The 18,983-nt window shown below is 36.3% G+C and overlaps 1 protein-coding gene across 1 annotated transcript in view; it reads right to left on the minus strand.

Moving 5' to 3' along the window:
• LOC143222421 (neurotrimin-like) overlaps positions 1 to 18,983 on the minus strand; it is a 215,813-nt gene that overhangs the window by 95,131 nt on the left and 101,699 nt on the right. Inside the window, exon 2 of the mRNA XM_076448922.1 lies at positions 18,762 to 18,961. Within this exon, the coding sequence (XP_076305037.1) occupies positions 18,762 to 18,961 (200 nt within the window). The remainder of the gene's footprint in view (positions 1 to 18,761; positions 18,962 to 18,983) is intronic.

Below are 18,983 nucleotides of genomic sequence, written 5' to 3' on the forward strand. Positions count from 1 at the left end.
ATAGCCTAAGAGTTGGCGGTGGGTTGTGATGACTAGCTGCTTTCCTTCTAGTCTTACACTGCTAAATTAGGGACGGCTAGCGCAGAAAGAACTCGTGTAGCTTTGCGCAAAATTCAAAACCAAAACCAAACCAATCGAAACGTAGATGAATAATTTCCATCGATATCTGTTGTTTGTTGGTTTTTTTGAACAAACCTGAGTATGTAACACCGATCGGAACAAAGTTTGTACACGTAACATTAAACTACTAATTTAAATTAATGATTTAACACGAGAACGTCACTTCAAACCTCAGTAACATAAATGTTACGCATTTTGTTTTTAAACACAGCCTCCCAGCATACGATGACAAATTGTACTGATTAAAGGAATCTCATAAAAGAACATCTTTGAATCTTATGCTGTGTAAAAATTATCCTCATTTTCAGGAAGGTCGCAGTTTAATATATCCTAACTTGTATAACCATTAGAATGATATAGTCATAGGACACATATTTTAGCTTATAGATAAAGTGATTATTAGTCGTATATCTACTATTTTTCTTTTGTTACAGTTATTCGCGTAAAGTAGGACAAAATTGTTAATTTTTGAACTGATAAACTAGATGAAAGATAGTTAGTCAGCAATAATTATTTGAGTTACAGCTCTCGAAGAGCGGGATTTGACTTTTAATTTTATAACACACGCACTGCTTTAAATTACGGGAAAATATTTTGTGAGAACGGGACGTTAACCGTGGACCACTGGATTAAAGATACAGCTCTCGCTAACATTAGACCACATCGGTTCATCTCTCTCTTCTTTTTTTCCCTGGAGATCTGACGTAGTAATAATTTTTTGTATGTAATTTTCTGCAGTAGTAGCAATTTCCATCTATTGTCAGCGACAATATGCTAATGCTATATCAGTTCTTATTGAGTGAAATATTGTTGGATGAAGAGCTAATATGTGTTATTTTTTAAAATCTGTAATAATTTATAATTTGTAAAATTATTAAGATTCTCTACCCCTTTACGTCCATTTGATAAATTACATCTCATCACTAATTGTTCCTTCAAGTTTAATGGTGTGCTGCAACTAAACCTTATGAAAAGAGTTTAAAGGACTTCAAATAGGACTACAAGACTTGCTAATGATTAACATCTGACAAAGTGTCTGCAATTAATCATTCCTAGTCCAGGGAATCGGGAAATGTATTATAAAACAAAACCAAAAATTGGAAATTACATTCATTATTCAGATTTCAATTATTTGACTTTACGAGCAAACTACAGCCACAGGCTACTCATATTACGTTTTATAATTTATATCGAATGAGTCTCCGACTTATTATGTTATGTACGTTACGTATTATTATTTCAAATAACCGGAAATTTGAATTTATATGTCAATTGAATGTTAATATGTATTAAATCTATGATATTTGCCAACAAGATTGATACACATAATTTTCTTTTTAACACAAATATATCTTAATATAAAAAAAAAAATACAATTTATAATAAAAGCTATTATATTACAAATGATAGTTTATATACAATCTTACATACAATAATGAGTCTTATATTTGGTCTGGAACTGAATATTTTATCAAAGATCCAGGCATACGGCAAGCAAATTAATTCTTAGTTGATTTTGTTACACCTCGCCTTAACTAACGTTGTCTTTTCTTGGCTGGCCTCGCACCGGCTACAAGCTCCCTTCTCACCGAGGAAGATATTTAGTGTCCTCATAGAAATACTAATGTCCGAAGTTAATTCACTGAAGTTAAACGGTTTATAATGTTCGAAATCTATAAACGTTTCTAGTCAAATTATGTAGATCTCCAATTAATAGGCATTATTCACAATTATAGTTTCCGAGATTTATAGTATAATGACTGTAGTTGACCAATAATAACAATCATCTCTCGGCGAGTCAGTTTTGTATACGAGTTACGCGAGATTCTCGAACTTTTAACAATGTTTGAAAGCGCTGGCGCGTTTTCGTAAAGGAATATTGTTGATTCATGCTCTCAAAAATCTTTTACAAATTTATAGAACAGGTGGGATTTGCGCAATACACGTCCAACAATACACGTCACATACATCAAACTGCAACACAAAGTATTAAAATAAACGTATAATGGTAAATCCGTTTCACTCATTATAGCCATGAATAAATAGAAACTGCTCATAATAATATGGGATAGCTAATCTCTACCACGAATACAAAACTCTGCTCATAACCGTATGGAATGACTAGTCTTGCTCTTATTTATTTTGGATTTAGGTTGTTATATTTTGATTTAATTATGTCGTCTTATTTAAACAGAGGTGCAAATAACAGTATATTTTCTACTTACGTTATACAGCATTATTTCTTTAAAACTTTACTTGAAAACATTCAAATTAAAAGGCAATAAAAATCAATTCCTACGACAAGTGCCGAGTCTGTGATGAATTAAGTTACTGAAACTGCTTATGGCAAGGGTAACCAATTCTTTACCTGGTTTTAACAATTTAACAGAAACGTCAACAGGATTAGGTGAAATTACATTTTCAAGTGTATTATCTTTATAATATCCTCCTTCAGAGAGTGTAGCCAAGTATATCAAACCACAGTGGCATACCTTCCTTCAGAGAGCGTAGCCAAGTATATCAAACCACAGTGGCATACCCTCCTTCAGAGAGTGTAGCCAAGTATATCAAACCACAGTGGCATACCCTCCTTCAGAGAGTGTAGCCAAGTATATCAAACCACAGTGGCATACCTTCCTTCAGGGAGTGTAGCCAAGTATATCAAACCACAGTGGCATATCCTCCTTCAGAGGTGTAGCCAAGTATATCAAACCACAGTGGCATACCTTCCTTCGAAGGCGTAGCCAAGTATATCAAACCACAGTGGCATACCTTCCTTCAGGGAGTGTAGCCAAGTATATCAAACCACAGTGGCATACCTTCCTTCAGGGAGTGTAGCCAAGTATATCAAACCACAGTGGCATACCTTCCTTCAGGGAGTGTAGCCAAGTATATCAAACCACAGTGGCATACCTTCCTTCAGGGGTGTAGCCAAGTATATCAAACCACGGTGGCATACCCTCCTTCAGGGAGTGTAGCCAAGTATATCAAACCACAGAGGCATACCTTCCTTCAGAGAGTGTAGCCAAGTATATCAAACCACAGTGGCATACCCTCCTTCAGGGTGTGTGTAGCCAAGTATATCAAACCACAGTGGCATACCCTTCCTTCAGAGAGGTGTAGCCAAGTATATCAAACCACAGTGGTATACCTTCCTTCAGAGAGTGTAGCCAAGTATATCAAACCACAGTGGCATACCTTCCTTCAGGGAGTGTAGCCAAGTATATCAAACCACACTGGCATACCTTCCTTCAGAGAGTGTAGCCAAGTATATCAAACCACACTGGCATACCTTCCTTCAGGGAGGTGTAGCCAAGTATATCAAACCCAGTGGCATACCCTCCTTCAGAGAGCGTAGCCAAGTATATCAAACCACAGTGGCATACCTTCCTTCAGAGAGTGTAGCCAAGTATATCAAACCACAGTGGCATACCTTCCTTCAGGGAGTGTAGCCAAGTATATCAAATCACAGTTGCATACCTTCCTTCAGAGAGTGTAGCCAAGTATATCAAACCACAGTGGCATACCTTCCTTCAGGGAGTGTAGCCAAGTATATCAAACCACAGTGGCATACCTTCCTTCAGAGAGTGTAGCCAAGTATATCAAACCACACTGGCATACCTTCCTTCAGATAGTGTAGTAAAATATATCAAACCACACTGGCATACCTTCCTTCAGAGGTGTAGCCAAGTATATCAAACCACACTGGCATACCTTCCTTCAGGGAGTGTAGCCAAGTATATCAAACCACAGTGGCATACCTTCCTTCAGAGAGTGTAGCCAAGTTTATCAAACCACAGTGGCATACCTTCCTTCAGGGAGTGTAGCCAAGTATATCAAACCACAGTTGCATACCTTCCTTCAGAGAGTGTAGCCAAGTATATCAAACCACAGTGGCATACCCTCCTTCAAGAGAGCGTGCTGCAGTATATCAAACCACACTGGCATACCTTCCTTCAGATAGTGTAGCCAAGTATATCAAACCACAGTGGCATACCCTCCTTCAAAGAGCGTAGCCAAGTATATCAAACCACACTGGCATACCTTCCTTCAGATAGAGTGTAGTAAAATATATCAAACCACACTGGCATACCCTCCTTCAGAGAGCGTAGCAAGTATATTAAACCACAGTGGCATATCCTCCTTCAGAGAGCGTAGCCAAGTATATCAAACCACAGTGGCATACCCTCCTTCAGATAGTGTAGTCAAATATATCAAACCACACTGGCATACCCTCCTTCAGAGAACGTAGCCAAATATATCAAACCACACTGGCATACCCTCCTTCAGAGAGCGTAGCCAAGTATATCAAACCACAGTGGCATACCCTCCTTCAGATAGTGTAGTCAAATATATCAAACCATGTATGTGACATACCCTCCTCAGAGCGTAGCCACACATTACAACTGCAATGAATTTCTAAATCACAAAGTCGTTTGCAATAATTTATATATATAATATTTCCACTTTAGAAACAAGACATTTTGAATTTGATGACAATAAATCCACTTTTTTTTAGATATTAAATTTAGAGATGGTTCGAATGAGTACTGAAGGAAACTTTATTATTAACGTACACACGTTTCGACAAGATAATGTCATCATCAGCTTGAAATAGTTTACTTAGACATTGGAACATAAATATACATATACACACAGTATGGAATAAAGAGGTCACATTTATAATAAGCTGGTTTTCTTTCATTAACTCATTCAAGCTGGCTCTAATCTTATTATAGACATAAGATATATTGGATAAACTACGACACGGCTTCAGACACGTGTGAAAGAATATGTAAATCGTGGACACAGAATAGATTGACCGTATTCGAATAAGCTGTTGGAAATGTAACGTGGTTGTCCAATCAAATTATTTAAGAACTTAACTAATGCCAATGACGAACTAATCTTCGTATAGAGATAAATTACTCATATTTATATAAGCTAAGTCACCAGCTAAGTCAGCTAACCATATAAATTATTTAAGATATCTAATAGTTTATTTTGAGACACATTTTCTTGGTCTTTGTTATAATTACAGAGTAGGTATTACCTCTGAAAAATGCAACAAAAAAAAAAATTAAGAGCAATCACTGAAGAAATGAATTTTCATCAGGCTCTACAAAATTACTGTTAAAGAGCATTGTGTAATAGCAGCATCACAAACTATAAAGGTTTATTTCCTTACTTACCCTGTTAGAAAGCTTTGGTAAAATGGTACAACAGTTCATGTTTGTGGGTGGTGAGACTAAGCTGACCAACTTTGGTCATTCATTTCTAAATTAGGGAACGTCTAGCACAGATAACCCTCGTGCTATGCGTGAAATTCAAAACAAACTAAACCATTATGATCTACATGTCTCCTATATTATGAATCTAATATATCACTTTACATTAGAGTTCATGTTTCCAACACATGTTATGGAAATGAAAATGTAATTTGATAAACCCACTTACTGATTGGTCATGTTTGTCCACCACAGTGCGGGAAACCCAAACTTTTGTTTGATAAACCTAAATACTTATTGTTCATATTTCCAACATAAGTTATGGGAAACCAAACTTTAGTTTGATAAACACACTTACTTACAACTCATGTTTCCTCCACAGTTACCGTCACCCAAGTTTTAGTTTGCATTATCATACTTTAATGACAACTCTTGCTTACATGATACAGTTATGGAAACCCAAACTTTGGTTTGATAAACCCACTTACAGGTGTGTCACTGTATAGAGAGTATATTTTCTCTGTCGATAACATAGAGGAAGCTAAAAACTACGCATGAATAAATCGTTAAATGAAATTGGTCAAACACCGCATATAGCACCTTGATTTTATACAGATTAATATTACCTATTTTAGGCCTATTTCACTGCAAAGAACAGCTAGTAAGGTTATTGTCCTTTGCATTTGAAGGAGCCAAAGACTGTGTTTATTTAGCACTCACCTTAAATGTAATGAGTAAAAAATGTTACAGCTCACGAACTGCAGTAATAACATTACATAAAATTCCTCTGTTTACCCTCTTTAATTTGGTAATAAATTAGTTAGTTTCATGTGATAAAACTGATACACAGGTTTACTCCTTCATAATTGGCTCACGCTTTGCTTCTATATCATTCCAAATTAACCAGTAGAACTCTGACTTTCTCCAACTTAAAAAAAAGTAGTACCCGATTTCTTAAGAACGTCCATCTTGAATACAGACATCTGATTTCATTATACTTTAAAGGACTTTAAAAAAAAGTGAAAACAAAGCTGCATATTTTATTACACTTTTGGTTAATATCTTCATACGCCAAATATATTCGGTATTAAGAAACTTCTAGAGGATTATACAATTAATTTCTTCTATTTGTGCTAAGCCTACATGTAATTATACATTCTTTTGTATCATAAAACCTCCAAGATATTACACAATAAGGTTGTCGAGGATTAACACTATTTGACGTTATACGACGAACTATATATCAGAGGCCTAAGTAGCAATCAAGTAGTCCAAGACGTTTTACGCCACATGGTTAATAAATTATTACACTGAGGTGATAAAGCAACTAGTATATTTATAAACCGAAAAAAAAGACTGAACCTATTTGTATAACCATAGCAAGAAAAACAAATCATATACTTTTGTAATAACACGAAAACAGTTATTTTCTTTATAACGAGGTTTAAAATAACTTAAATATATCGACTTAAATATGAAACATAATTTTTATCCTGAAGTCCACTCAATAGTTTTCTGCCTTCTGTTATCGATTATATATCTATTTTTTACTTAATGAAAATCAGATTTTAGAATGGAAAACCAATAAGGCGTGGCGTTCGGATGACGTGATATCACGTGGTTTGAGCTGTCAAGATGGACCATAGTTCAAGCTTACGTAAAAGACAGAGGTCTGATAAATGTGCTAGCCCAACTGTCGAGATCATGAATTTTTTCAACATAATCCCTGCTTCACCATTCACTAGAAGAAGGCTGGTTCTAAAGAAGACCTCCGAAACACAATCACAGATGAAATCAGACTTCACCTGAAAAAAAAAGGCCATTGTAATATGTAAATTGAAATATTCGTTTTGTTCCACTCAGTCGGTTTTGGGAAGTCAGTTGAAAAAAAGGTTTCTCTTAAACGTAAGATAAGTTTGATTAATTTTCTAATAACGAATCTTGGTTCTAATATTCTTTGATGCCGAAGTATAAGAACCCCTTTGGTGTGTAGAAACTTCTTTATTGGAAAACCCGTTGTAAAAAAAAACAGCATTGATAAAAATATTCATATATTAATTTTCCAACTCTTTGACTTTTAGAAACTACAATCTAGTCAAATTACGTTATCCAATTCGTTTAATTAAAACCATCACAGATTTTATTTAATGTAAGAAAAGTCTTTTATCTCGAAGTTCAACTAGCATCTTTAGGGATTTCAATATATAGCTATGTCACGTGCACTGAATTTCTTGAATATTCATGTTTTAACAGTAATCCTATGATACAAATACGTATACTGTCAGTGATTGTCGTGCATTTCTTTAATCGACGCTACTTATATGACCGAATCTGAATATTAAACTTATATGCACGTGTTTTACTCAGCCATACGCAGCATGTGTATTATTACTGATAAACACGCCTCAGTATGAATTAAAAACTATCCTACCAACGTGAGTCTAGCAAAGATAATCTATTCTAACTAGAAGTGGTAGCGTTAAAACATATCCTAATAGTATGGAACTTGAACTAAAGTATTACGGACTTGTACACCAAATTTTAAGACATTGATTTTATATGCTTATGGCCTATTTACGATTTATTTTGCTATATAATCCAAGAAACTTTCTATGATGGATGAATTCGCGCAAAATTCGTTTCATAATGCGAAAATTCATAGATTGAAATTTATGTGACTCTTCAAGAGACCCCCAGTAGCTCAGCGGTATGTCTGTTGTTAACGTGTTAAACATAAAAGAAAACTCTTTCTCCTGATGTTACAATTTGTCATTATGTTTAAGTCACAACTTTAAGTGACTGAAATCATTCATGGAGTTATATTAGACAGCTGTGTTCTCATATCTATATATATATTATGGTTTAGCATTGCTTAATGTATAAATATCCCTGTCAAACTAAACATGCTTGCCCTTTCAGCCGTGGGGGCGTTATAATGTGACGGTCAATCCCACTATTCGTTGGTAAGAGTAGCCCAACAGTTGGCGGTGGGTGGTAATAACTAGCTGCCTTTCTACTAGTCTTACACTGCTAAATTAGAGACGGTTAGCGCAGATAGTCCTCGTGTAGCTTTGCGCGAAATTAAAAAAAAACAAAGTATCAACATGAAACACACTCTGTTCATTGGGAAAGCGCACACGTATTACCAAGTTACTCACTGGTCCTCTATTAATACGTTTATGTTAAGCCACGTACGTGTTCCACAACCAGTAAGAAAAAAAAAATCTAAGTTGAAATTTTACACGTAAACTAATAACGGTTATTCTTCGTCAGAACTAGGTTTTACTTTTTGCTTTTCGCAAGCAAAGTAATCGAAAATTCAGTTGTCTTATCTTATTCTAATAAGATTTCAGCATAACGTTAAGACCAATCTTACGGTTGAATCAAACCAATTTGGCCACCGCAATGGTTTAAATTTCTTTCCTTTTATAACTTTTTTTTCCAATCGATTTACATGAAAAATCTATATGTACAAAACATAAGTATAGCAGTGAAAATATATGGTTTTTGTTCGAATTTCGCACAAAGCTACTCGAGGGCTATTTGCGCTAGCCGTCCCTAATTCAGCAGAGTAAGACTAGAGCAGGGGTCCCCAACCTTTTGGCACTCGCAACTTGAAAATGTAATTGATGAAATAAAATTAATGTTATCCCAAGCTACTTCTAACAAGGCTACGCGACTCCCCTGCCAAGGCTTCGCGACCCACCGGTTGGGAACCCCTGGACTAGAGGGAAGGCAGTTAGTCATCACCACCAACCGCCAACTCTTGGGCTACTCTTTTACCAACGAATAGAGGGATTGACGGTCACGTTATAACGCCCCCACAGCTGAAAGGGCGAGCATGTTTGGTGCGACCGGGATTCGAACCCGCGACCCTCGGATTACGAGTCGAACGCCTTAACCCACCTGGCCATGCCGGGCCAGTAAGACAATATTGTGAGAATTAATGAAATATGCGATTATCAATATAAGTAAGGGCTAAGTGCTCTGAGACCGTTATTTCTCCTCAATTATCCTATCATTTAAAGAAAAGACTCCAGTTTTTTTTTTATTCAGTTGATTTTCCCTCGACGATAAACAGAAGATTAGAGATCAAATCGATTATCTTTTATACTTGTTGACGTCATTCGCACGTTTCCCTGTGCGACAAAAACAAATGAATAAAAAATATTTAAGATGGCGTGACGTTCACTTGAGTCTAAAGCTAACGCATTGAACTTACTTAGTATTCGATTCGGTGATTGCAATCTTGAACTTTCAACTGGACCTGAATGGATGAAAGTCATCTTTAAATGGAACAGGGAAACTATTTTACGCGGTTGTGGCTACAAACTTGATGTATTTTTCTCTGTAAAACCTCTTTTACTTTTTTTCGGAAAATGTAATGGAAGGTACCATTTAGATCGGTCACACACAGCCTTTCTGGTAACAAGTCCAGTACAGTTTTACACCATGCAACTTGCCTGGCCAAAAAAAAATTTACGATTGTGTAAAAAATACAAATGGGTGTGATTTACCACGAAATATTCCAAGAGAATGGCAAATATTTTGAAATACGTGTGTATGTGTACGCGCACGCGCGCGCGCGTGTGTAGGCAATTACTTATTTCCTGCCTCCCATTTGTAACTTCTTATAACAAAAAAAGAAAATAAAGTCGTTGCGCATAGTAACATCGGACAGAAACGTAACTTACTTTGAATATTTTATTAGAATTTTGTAGTTACCAAAGCCAACTGCCCCTGAGGAATTTGACAATGGTTTAGAACCAATTTTTTTTACAAAAAAAAAATTCTTATTTCGTTGAATAAAAACTTGTTATTTTGAAAGTTACACACAGCATCGTTCTTTCTTCTATACTTAATTTAGTCCTAGAATTATCGAAGGATTCACAACACAATCAACTCGTGTGTCCAGGTTTACTTCTTTGCATTCAGTGTGATGCATACAACGCTAAAATCAGGGGTTCAATTCCTCTCGGTAGACTCAGCAGATTGCTCGACGTGGCTTTGCTATAAGAAAACACAAGCACATGCTCAATGTGATCCAATACACGTGACCCTCGTCATCAATGGAAATAAGTTGGTAATATTAGGGTTAACTTTACACTATGTTACCACTTATTTCAAAATTACGGTTTTTGAATTCAAGCAAACCTACTCGAGGGCTATCTGCGCTAGCCGTCCCCAATTTAGCAGTGTAAGACTAGAGGGAAGGCAGCTCGTCATCACCACCCACCGCCAACTCTTGGGCTACTCTTTTACAAACGAATAGTCACATTGACTGTCACATTATAACGATTCCACAGCTGTAAGGGCAAGCATGTTTGATGTTACGGAGGTTCGAACCTGTGATCCTCAGATTACGAGTCGAATGCCTTAACCACCTGGCCATACCGGGCCTCGACTAGTGTAATCCAGTGAAATGATAAACTAAACGTTTTTGCAAATCATTTCTATAAATTTGAACAAACGATAAACTTATTGTGTTTTCTTCTATAATGTAATTCGAATAATATAGTAAATCAAACCAAACCTTTTGTATGTGTGGATATATATATATTTATATATATTATATATATATATATATATATTTCTCTAAAGTGTATGCGTTTGGAAGTACGTTAATTTTGAACTACTGAAGAACTTCGTTTTTTCCAAACATGGGAAGTCTTTATGTCAAAATGTTGTATAATTACATACAGATGTTAATAGGACGTTGATATTTTGTGCTGTTTCAGCACAAAACTCGACAATGCTATCCACGCTGTGTTTGCTACGAGTAACATTATGTTACAAAATTTTTATCTGTTAAAAAGTGTTATTTCCCAATTACTTAGGCCTAAAGTAAATGGAAAAGACCTATTTTTTTCAAACTTTGATTTTCTTGACTTGTGAACATCAGTGTGTGTTTTCTTATAGCAAAGCCACGTCGAGCAATCTGCTGAGTTTACCGAGAGGAATTGAACTCCTGATTTTAGCGTCGTAAATACGTAGACATACCGCTGTACTAGCGGGGGACACCCGGGAACGTATAACGAAAACATGATGGGAGACTATATTTGAGGACTGATACGTGAAAGTGATTTACATTACAGTCACAAATCTCGAAAAACTACTCACTTCTAAACATTTTTGTATAACTTTAGTATAAATACATGTAAATCTTGATTCGTATGTTGTTTTATTCAGACCTTATGTAAATAAAAGTGTTCAAGTTTGCCCGCTTTTTACATAGAAAATAGGTTAATTTTTAAACTTCATTATTCAGGTCACAAAACCAAAGTTTGAAGGGAATAATGGCCATTTTCTGTCCTTTTACAACATAAGCAATTAGGAAATAACACATACTATCCAAGAACAAAAACTGTATTACATAGTGTAATCGAATCACTAATTTTAACATCGTACGAGGGACAACCAAAATGTAAGTTAGCTGATTTAGAGTTGCTGACACACGTACACCATTGACTGAATACTTTAGCTGATCAAATAAGAAGATATTGTTAATTAGCCTTAACGATACTTGTTACGATATTTATAATGCCTTATTCCAGCCAAGCCTAATCAGTTACCCTAACATCAAACCACAAAAAATCATAATTCATATCACTTCACTTTCCCCACTGAAGCATATTAACAACAACAAAAAAACAACAACATAATTTGTTGTATGCCCAGCTGACCTGATAAGTTCAGGTATTGTGCGAAAGACCTCGATGGCAGCCATGCGTGGCGCACGTGAGCAGTCAAGGTTCTTATAGATCAGTAAAAAAGAATTTGTTTGTTTTGGAATTTCACACAAAGCTACTCGAGGGCTATCCGTACTAGCCGTCCCTAATTTAGCAGTGTAAGATTAGAGGGAAGACAGCTAGTCATCGCCAACTCTTGGGCTACTCTTTTACCAACGAATAGTGGGATTGGCCGCACATTATAACGCCCCCACGGCTGGGAGGGCAAGCATGTTTGGCGCGACGGGGATGCGAACCCGCGACCCTCAGATTACGTGTCGCACGCCTTAACACGATTGGCCATGTCGGGCCCCAGTAAAAAAAGAAATTGTTCAAAGTTATTCTTTTTGTGATGTAATATCACAAAACTACCAATAAGAACTTGTTCATCTTATAAAAAACTTAACAGGTTAATAATTCATTCATGCATATTCTAGGTTATAGACGATCCCCTAAACGTATAAGATAATCTGTTTTTCTTTTCAGTTTACATAACTTTACAAACAACCTGATTTCTCGGTTGTTTGTTTTTTTTTTCATCTTTCATACTAAGTAGTTTTCAGATGGCTCAGCGACAAGTCTGAGACTTTAAAACAACCAGAATTTGATTTCATTAATTGGTTGTTAGCAGTTAGGCATAAAGTTACACGGGTATCAAAACCCGGTTTTAAAGCTAGAAGCCTTCAGATTTATCGCTGAGCAACTGGAAGAGAGTATGCAAGTGAAAACAAATAATGTTTCATTAGACCATTTTACCAAGGGTTAGACCGATTCCGATGTTTTCCATGAGAACAGTTCATGTTTGATTTTGATAACGTTTTCAGTGCGAGGTGAACTTATTTTTATAATAAATTGTTTGTTTATTTTTCTTATCTTTGCACATTTCTTTATTATCTTGTTTGTTTGTTTACAATATTGGCAATTCAGATTTTTGTTTGTAAATTTATACAACCTGTTTGTTTGTTTTGTTTGAAGTTAAGCACAAAAAGTTACACGGGAGCCCGGCATAGACAGGTTTTTAAGGCACTCATAATCTGAGGGTCGCGGGTTCGAATCCATATCACACCAAACATGCTCGCTTTTTCCCCGTGAGGGCGTTATAATGTAACATCAAATCCCACTATTCGTTGATAAAATAGTAGCCAAAGAGTTGGCGGTGGGTGGTGATGACTAGCTGCCTTCCCTCTAGTCTTACACTGCTAAATTAGGAACGGCTAGCACAGATAGCTCTCGAGTAGCTTTGTGCGAAATTCATAAACAAACAAACAAACTAGATTTTGACGTTACTCTTATTTCGCAGTACAAAACGACAATTTACGAGATTTTATTGGACTGAGAAGACACTACCATTTAACCTCGTATCCACAGACCGATGTGTAAACAAATGGGTCGCGTTCAGACCATTTCAAAGAAAACTTAAATTTGAATGTAAGTAAATGTATATTTATATAAACATACATGGCCCGGGATGGCCAAGATGGTTAAGGCGTTCGACTCGAAATCTGAGAATCGCGGGTCGAATCCGGTTGCACCAAACATGTATCGTGAGGGCGTTATAATGTGACGGTCAATCCCACTATTCGTTGGTAAAGGAGTAGCCCAAAAGTTGGCGGTGGGTGCTGATACTAGCGATCTTCCCTCTAGACTTACACTGCTAAATTAGGGACGGCTAGCGCAGATAGCCCTCGAGTAGCTTTGCGCGAAATTCAAAACAAACAAATAAACGTATATGTGACGCAGTTATTAAACCCCAATGTTTCGCTTGATTTGTTTATTCATTGTCGCAAGTTGATGTTATTTTCGTTTAGCTAAGTTTCCTTTTGAATTTCTCACAAAGCTACACGAGGGCTATCTACGCTAGCCGTCCCTAATTTAGCAGTGTAAGACTTGTAGTAAGGCAACTAGTTATCACCAACTTATCACCAACTTTTGGGCTGCTCTTTCACCAAAGAATATTGGGATTGACTGTCACTTCATTATGCCTCCATGGCTGAAAGGGAGAGTATGTTTTGTGCGACGGGGATTCGAGCCCGCGACCCTCAAATCACTTGTCAAAATCCCTAACTACTTAGCCTTGCCGGGCCTGTAGGGTTAAGAATAAAGCTTATTTTTTCATTTCCACCTCACGTGCTCACAATGAACAGCACCTGTAACTGCTTTTGAATATTTTAAAGTTTCATTTGTGGATTGAATATCATTTTACATCTTATTCGCTAAAACTAGTTAAATCTGAACGATACTGTATCCCCACCAGTGTGTTCATCCTACTTCTGTGGCTACCTTCCCTAAAATGATGTCTGTAACCTTGCTTTATTGGTCTGCCTTTTATGGTTTGGTTTGAATTTATTAAACTACTTCGCAGTTTAATAACTGCGTCATATATACGTTTATTTGTTTGTTTTGAATTTCGCGCAAAGCTACTGAGGGCTATCTGCGCTAGCCGTCCCTAAGGCAGTTAACACCAACTCTTGGCTTACTCTTTTACCATAGATTGGTGAGATTAGCCCTCACGTACTAGTACTCCCACGGCTGGAAGGCCGTGCATGTTTTGTATGACAGGAATTGAACCCCGCCCTGCAGATTACGAGTCAAAAACTCTAACCATTAGGCCATGCCTAAAATATGCGATAGTCTTGGGTTTTAGTCTGGTTATCTGAAAAAAAAATTGTATATATCTACAAGTAGATGCCGATGATTTATTTTATTTATTCATTAAAAATAAAGTGTTAACGTATTTAATTACAGAACACAAATGACTGCGTTAATGAGAAAAATATTCAAGGAATACTTTCCACTGACTAATACACGGGTTGCGAAAGTAAACCCTTTAGAAGTGTGCATCACAGTTGCTGTGCATGGGTAATTATTAATACTTGACTGCTTGCAATCACGTGAAAAATCACGTGACTTCTCTGATAAGTCTCTTCAAAGATCTTGGAAAAATGTATTAAAAAAAACCTTTTAAAGAAACAACCATTTAGATTCTCGGTGTCTTTTGATAAGAGCAAAATAATCGTATATTAAAAAGTACTCCACGTTTTGCAAATGTTATGTTACCAGTTGTTTCTTCCTTTTCTTTGCTGATTTATGAGCGTGTAGCAGGAAGCATTTAAAAACAATTCTATTTCTGTTTTCTCTTCGCGATATTAAAATCTATCTTTCATTATCAAAACAAATTTTCTATTATCTATTTTCTCGATAGCAGAGTGTGATGACGTGATTTTGGAAGAATAAAAGTTTCAAAATAATTTGATTTTTGTCGCTATTTGGTAACCGTATGCTGCAAAACCCCCACGTGTCATTGCACGTTCATTTGGTGATGAAACTTACTTTAAACAGATTATGAAACTTTTGTTCTAACTTTCGTGTTTATTACCAGACACTATGTCGTATTAAGAAACATGTATGTTTGTGTTTTCCTTATAGCAAAGCCACATCGAGCTATTTGCTGAGTCCACCGAGGGAAATGAAACCCGTGATTTTAGCGTTGTAAATCCGTAAACTAGTAGACTTACCGCTGTACTAGTGGGTCACATTAAGAAGCACACTTGGTGTTTTAGTTTTTAATGTAAATAACTAATTGTTTGAAATGAAAATATCTATTTATTATATGTATGGTGTTCTGATATGTATTTTACTTTTCACAGTAACCCTACATTTCTACGAATTGTCAAAAATATATAGCAGTGACACGTCGAACTTTATGGGCCTGGCATGGCCAAGCGTGTTCAGGCGTTCGACTCGCAATCTGGGGTCGCGGGTTTGAAACCCCGTCGCGCCAAACATGCTCGCCCCTTTCAGCAGTGAGGGTGTTATAATGTTAACGGTCAATCCCACTATTCGTTGGTAAAAGAGTAGCCCATGAGTTGGAGGTGGGTGAAGATGACTAGCTTTAGTCTTACACTGCTAAATTAGGGACGGCTAGCGCAGATAGCCCTCGAGTAGCTTTGCCCGAAATTCAAAGAAACAAACGGTAGATACGTTGTTTATTTTTTATATCACTAATTATCTCTTAATAAAGCAAAATTGTTTAGACAGTCCTAGTTTTTAAATTAACTGCTATTAATAAGAAAATATTAGTGTTTAAAGTCTTACATTGTTATTTACATCTTCAAACACTCAATAAAATAGCAACAGATATATATTGAAGTTAACAGTATGTTATAATATTTCAAGACCCCCTGTCCCTGAAACTACCCGATTCCCGTGTCCATAATTAAATAACGCAATTTTCACTGTAATAATTTTTTAAAGGCTTCTGAACTCTATCCTAGACTACACATCTTGGCAAATTTTCCACAGACCTTTTATCAAATATGTAAAGCTCAAATAAAGCTTCACTTGGAGGCGTGGCAGGTTTGTGGTTGAATAAGTCCTGGTTTCTCAGCCGTCTTTATTATAAAACAATTTTTGATTCTGAGTTTTGAGCGAAAGCTCAAAAACTCTTGGCTTGTGGGCCTTCGTCAGTTTCAACTTTCACTTTGCAATTCATATTGGATTGATGTTCTTTGGAATCTGTTCCAGAACTAAACACTTTGCAGTTTGAGAGTTGTTTTTTTTTTATAAGGAAAATGCTGAAGGTTCCTCCTCCAAGAAAAGCTGGGTTCGTCGTCTCTACATAATCGAACAATCTAGATATACCAAAATCTCTTTCCTTTCATGGGCTATAATACACAATTCAATCTTATATTCGAAATTATATTATCGAATGCTCGATTATTCTCCTTGAATCAGATGTACATACAAGTTTTAAAACTTGTCAACTGGGACATCAAAGTTTGCATCGTAGTAAATTACATAAATTGCGTTTTATTAGAGCAAATAGCTCTATTTGCAACCATGACTTTATAAATAAGGTTAGACTGACCAGACAGTGGGAGAAAACTTGTGGGTTTTAATATTTAGCCAATTTCACTAGAAACCTCATGTAGTTAAGAAATTTTTTTTAAAAAGAAGAAACGAAAGTTTGATTGTCAGCTTGCCGGTCTTTTTACTTAAAGAAACGTTGTTTTTCTTCTATTCTGAAGTAACTTCAAATTTTCCTTTATTGAGTTTTTACATGTTGTAAGGAAGTTTCTAGAAGATTAGCTCAATGTTCCATTTTTAAATCTAAATAACAAACTACTTCTTCCTTTCGGTTTTCTCTCGAAGGGGCGTTTTAAATGTCAAGCATGACTCAGTTCTTTAACTTAATTAACGCTCCAACTTAAAGACAAACATCTCCACTGTAGACCATCTCCAAAGAAAGGTCCACCAGAAATATGTTTGTTTATAAAACATATAACTAAAACAGGAGCATCAAGCTTGAGGATAATTAGCATTGTTTATCTTAAATGATTAGGACAACTGATATATTTCACGCATAACGTTTTTTTCTGTTGTAAGACGTGGGGGTTAAAGTCCGTGAACTTTAACTTCATTCCCTGGATCGTTTTGTGACGATCGTAAAAAAAATTATTCCTTATGAATAATGTATAACAGTGAAGTTCTGTGACACTTGGAGTTTACGAAGTCTGGTACTTTTATTTTTATAGAAGGAATGCAAGTTCAAAATATGTGATCGTTTTCTGTGAGAACATTTTCTGCAGTTGTAAAGCGAAAAGAAATGTACTTCGCTAGTACAGCGGTAAGTCTGCAGACTTACAACACTAAAATCAACGGTTCGATACCCCTCGATGGACTAAGCAGATAGCCTGCTGTGGCTTTGCAATAATAATAATAAAAAAAAAACGCACGCGCGAAAAAGAAATAACTACAGCGCCATCTTTATAATCAGTAACTGTGTAAAGTTAAAGATGTTACGTTTAACCCACAAATCAATCAAACGGTGTGAAATAAAGCTCTAGTCTATAATACCAGTGACAAGTTAATATTAAGAAAGAAAGGTTAAATAGATCCTGAAACCAAAGTAATCAGGTTTTCATTAGCATTTATATTTTTTTACCAATCCCCGAAAATCTAGTACTGCAGAGCATAACATTGTGTTATTCTGAGTTCACGGGTTATGATTTTGTTTTTGAATTTCGCACAAAGCTACTCGAAAGCTATCTGTGCCAGCCGTCCCTAATTTAGCAGTGCAAGACTGGAGGGAAGGCAACTAGTCATCACCACCCACCGCTAACTCTTGGGCTACTCTTTTACCAAAGAAAAGTGGGATTGACCGTAACATTATAACGCCCTCACGGCTAAAAGGGCGAGCATGTTTGGTGCGACGGGGATGCGAACCCCGTCCTTCAGATTACGAATCGCACGCCTTAACACGCTTGGCTATGCCGGCCCTTCACGGGTTATGAACGGAAATTATTTACAATTTTTAACTTTGTAAGGCACCTTATATAAGTGGTATGAATATCCAGGATAGATATCCCTAAGATTTGGGTAACCTGTACTTAATCTGAATAACTATTTATGAGTTAAAGTACACATTTAGACGAAGTGTTTTACAAAGATATATTTACTATCAAACTCATAGAGTGAGGAATACCTCTTTAGTTTTCAAATCAGAAACGTCACATAATTCTGATAACGTTAAAAATTAAGTTGATTTCAGTATTTGGTGAGAACCTAAGAAAGAAAATTTACCTTTGTTATTCGTCGAATGAGCCTTCTATTGTAAAATTAAAAACCGACCGTAGCGAAATGGTTTATTAAAAAGTTACGAGAATGAATGGAGTTATAAACTTACCGTTCTGTCTCCCAACTGATTTATTTTGCAGTTCAAATAAGCTGTTTTTCCCAACTGTACAGTCACGTTCCTATCGGTGTTGTTTCCAAAGTAAGGCTGGTTGTAGCCGTCCCCACTCGTCAAGTGACTGTTTGGACGAGACGGAGGCTCCTCTTTGTCGTTACCAAAACTCCTTTCTGGACGAGATGATGGTACAAGATCTAAAATGTGAGAACGAAATAC

This window comes from Tachypleus tridentatus, chromosome 8 (genome assembly GCF_004210375.1).
Source record: "Tachypleus tridentatus isolate NWPU-2018 chromosome 8, ASM421037v1, whole genome shotgun sequence".
In the NCBI taxonomy this organism is placed as follows: domain Eukaryota; kingdom Metazoa; phylum Arthropoda; class Merostomata; order Xiphosura; family Limulidae; genus Tachypleus; species Tachypleus tridentatus.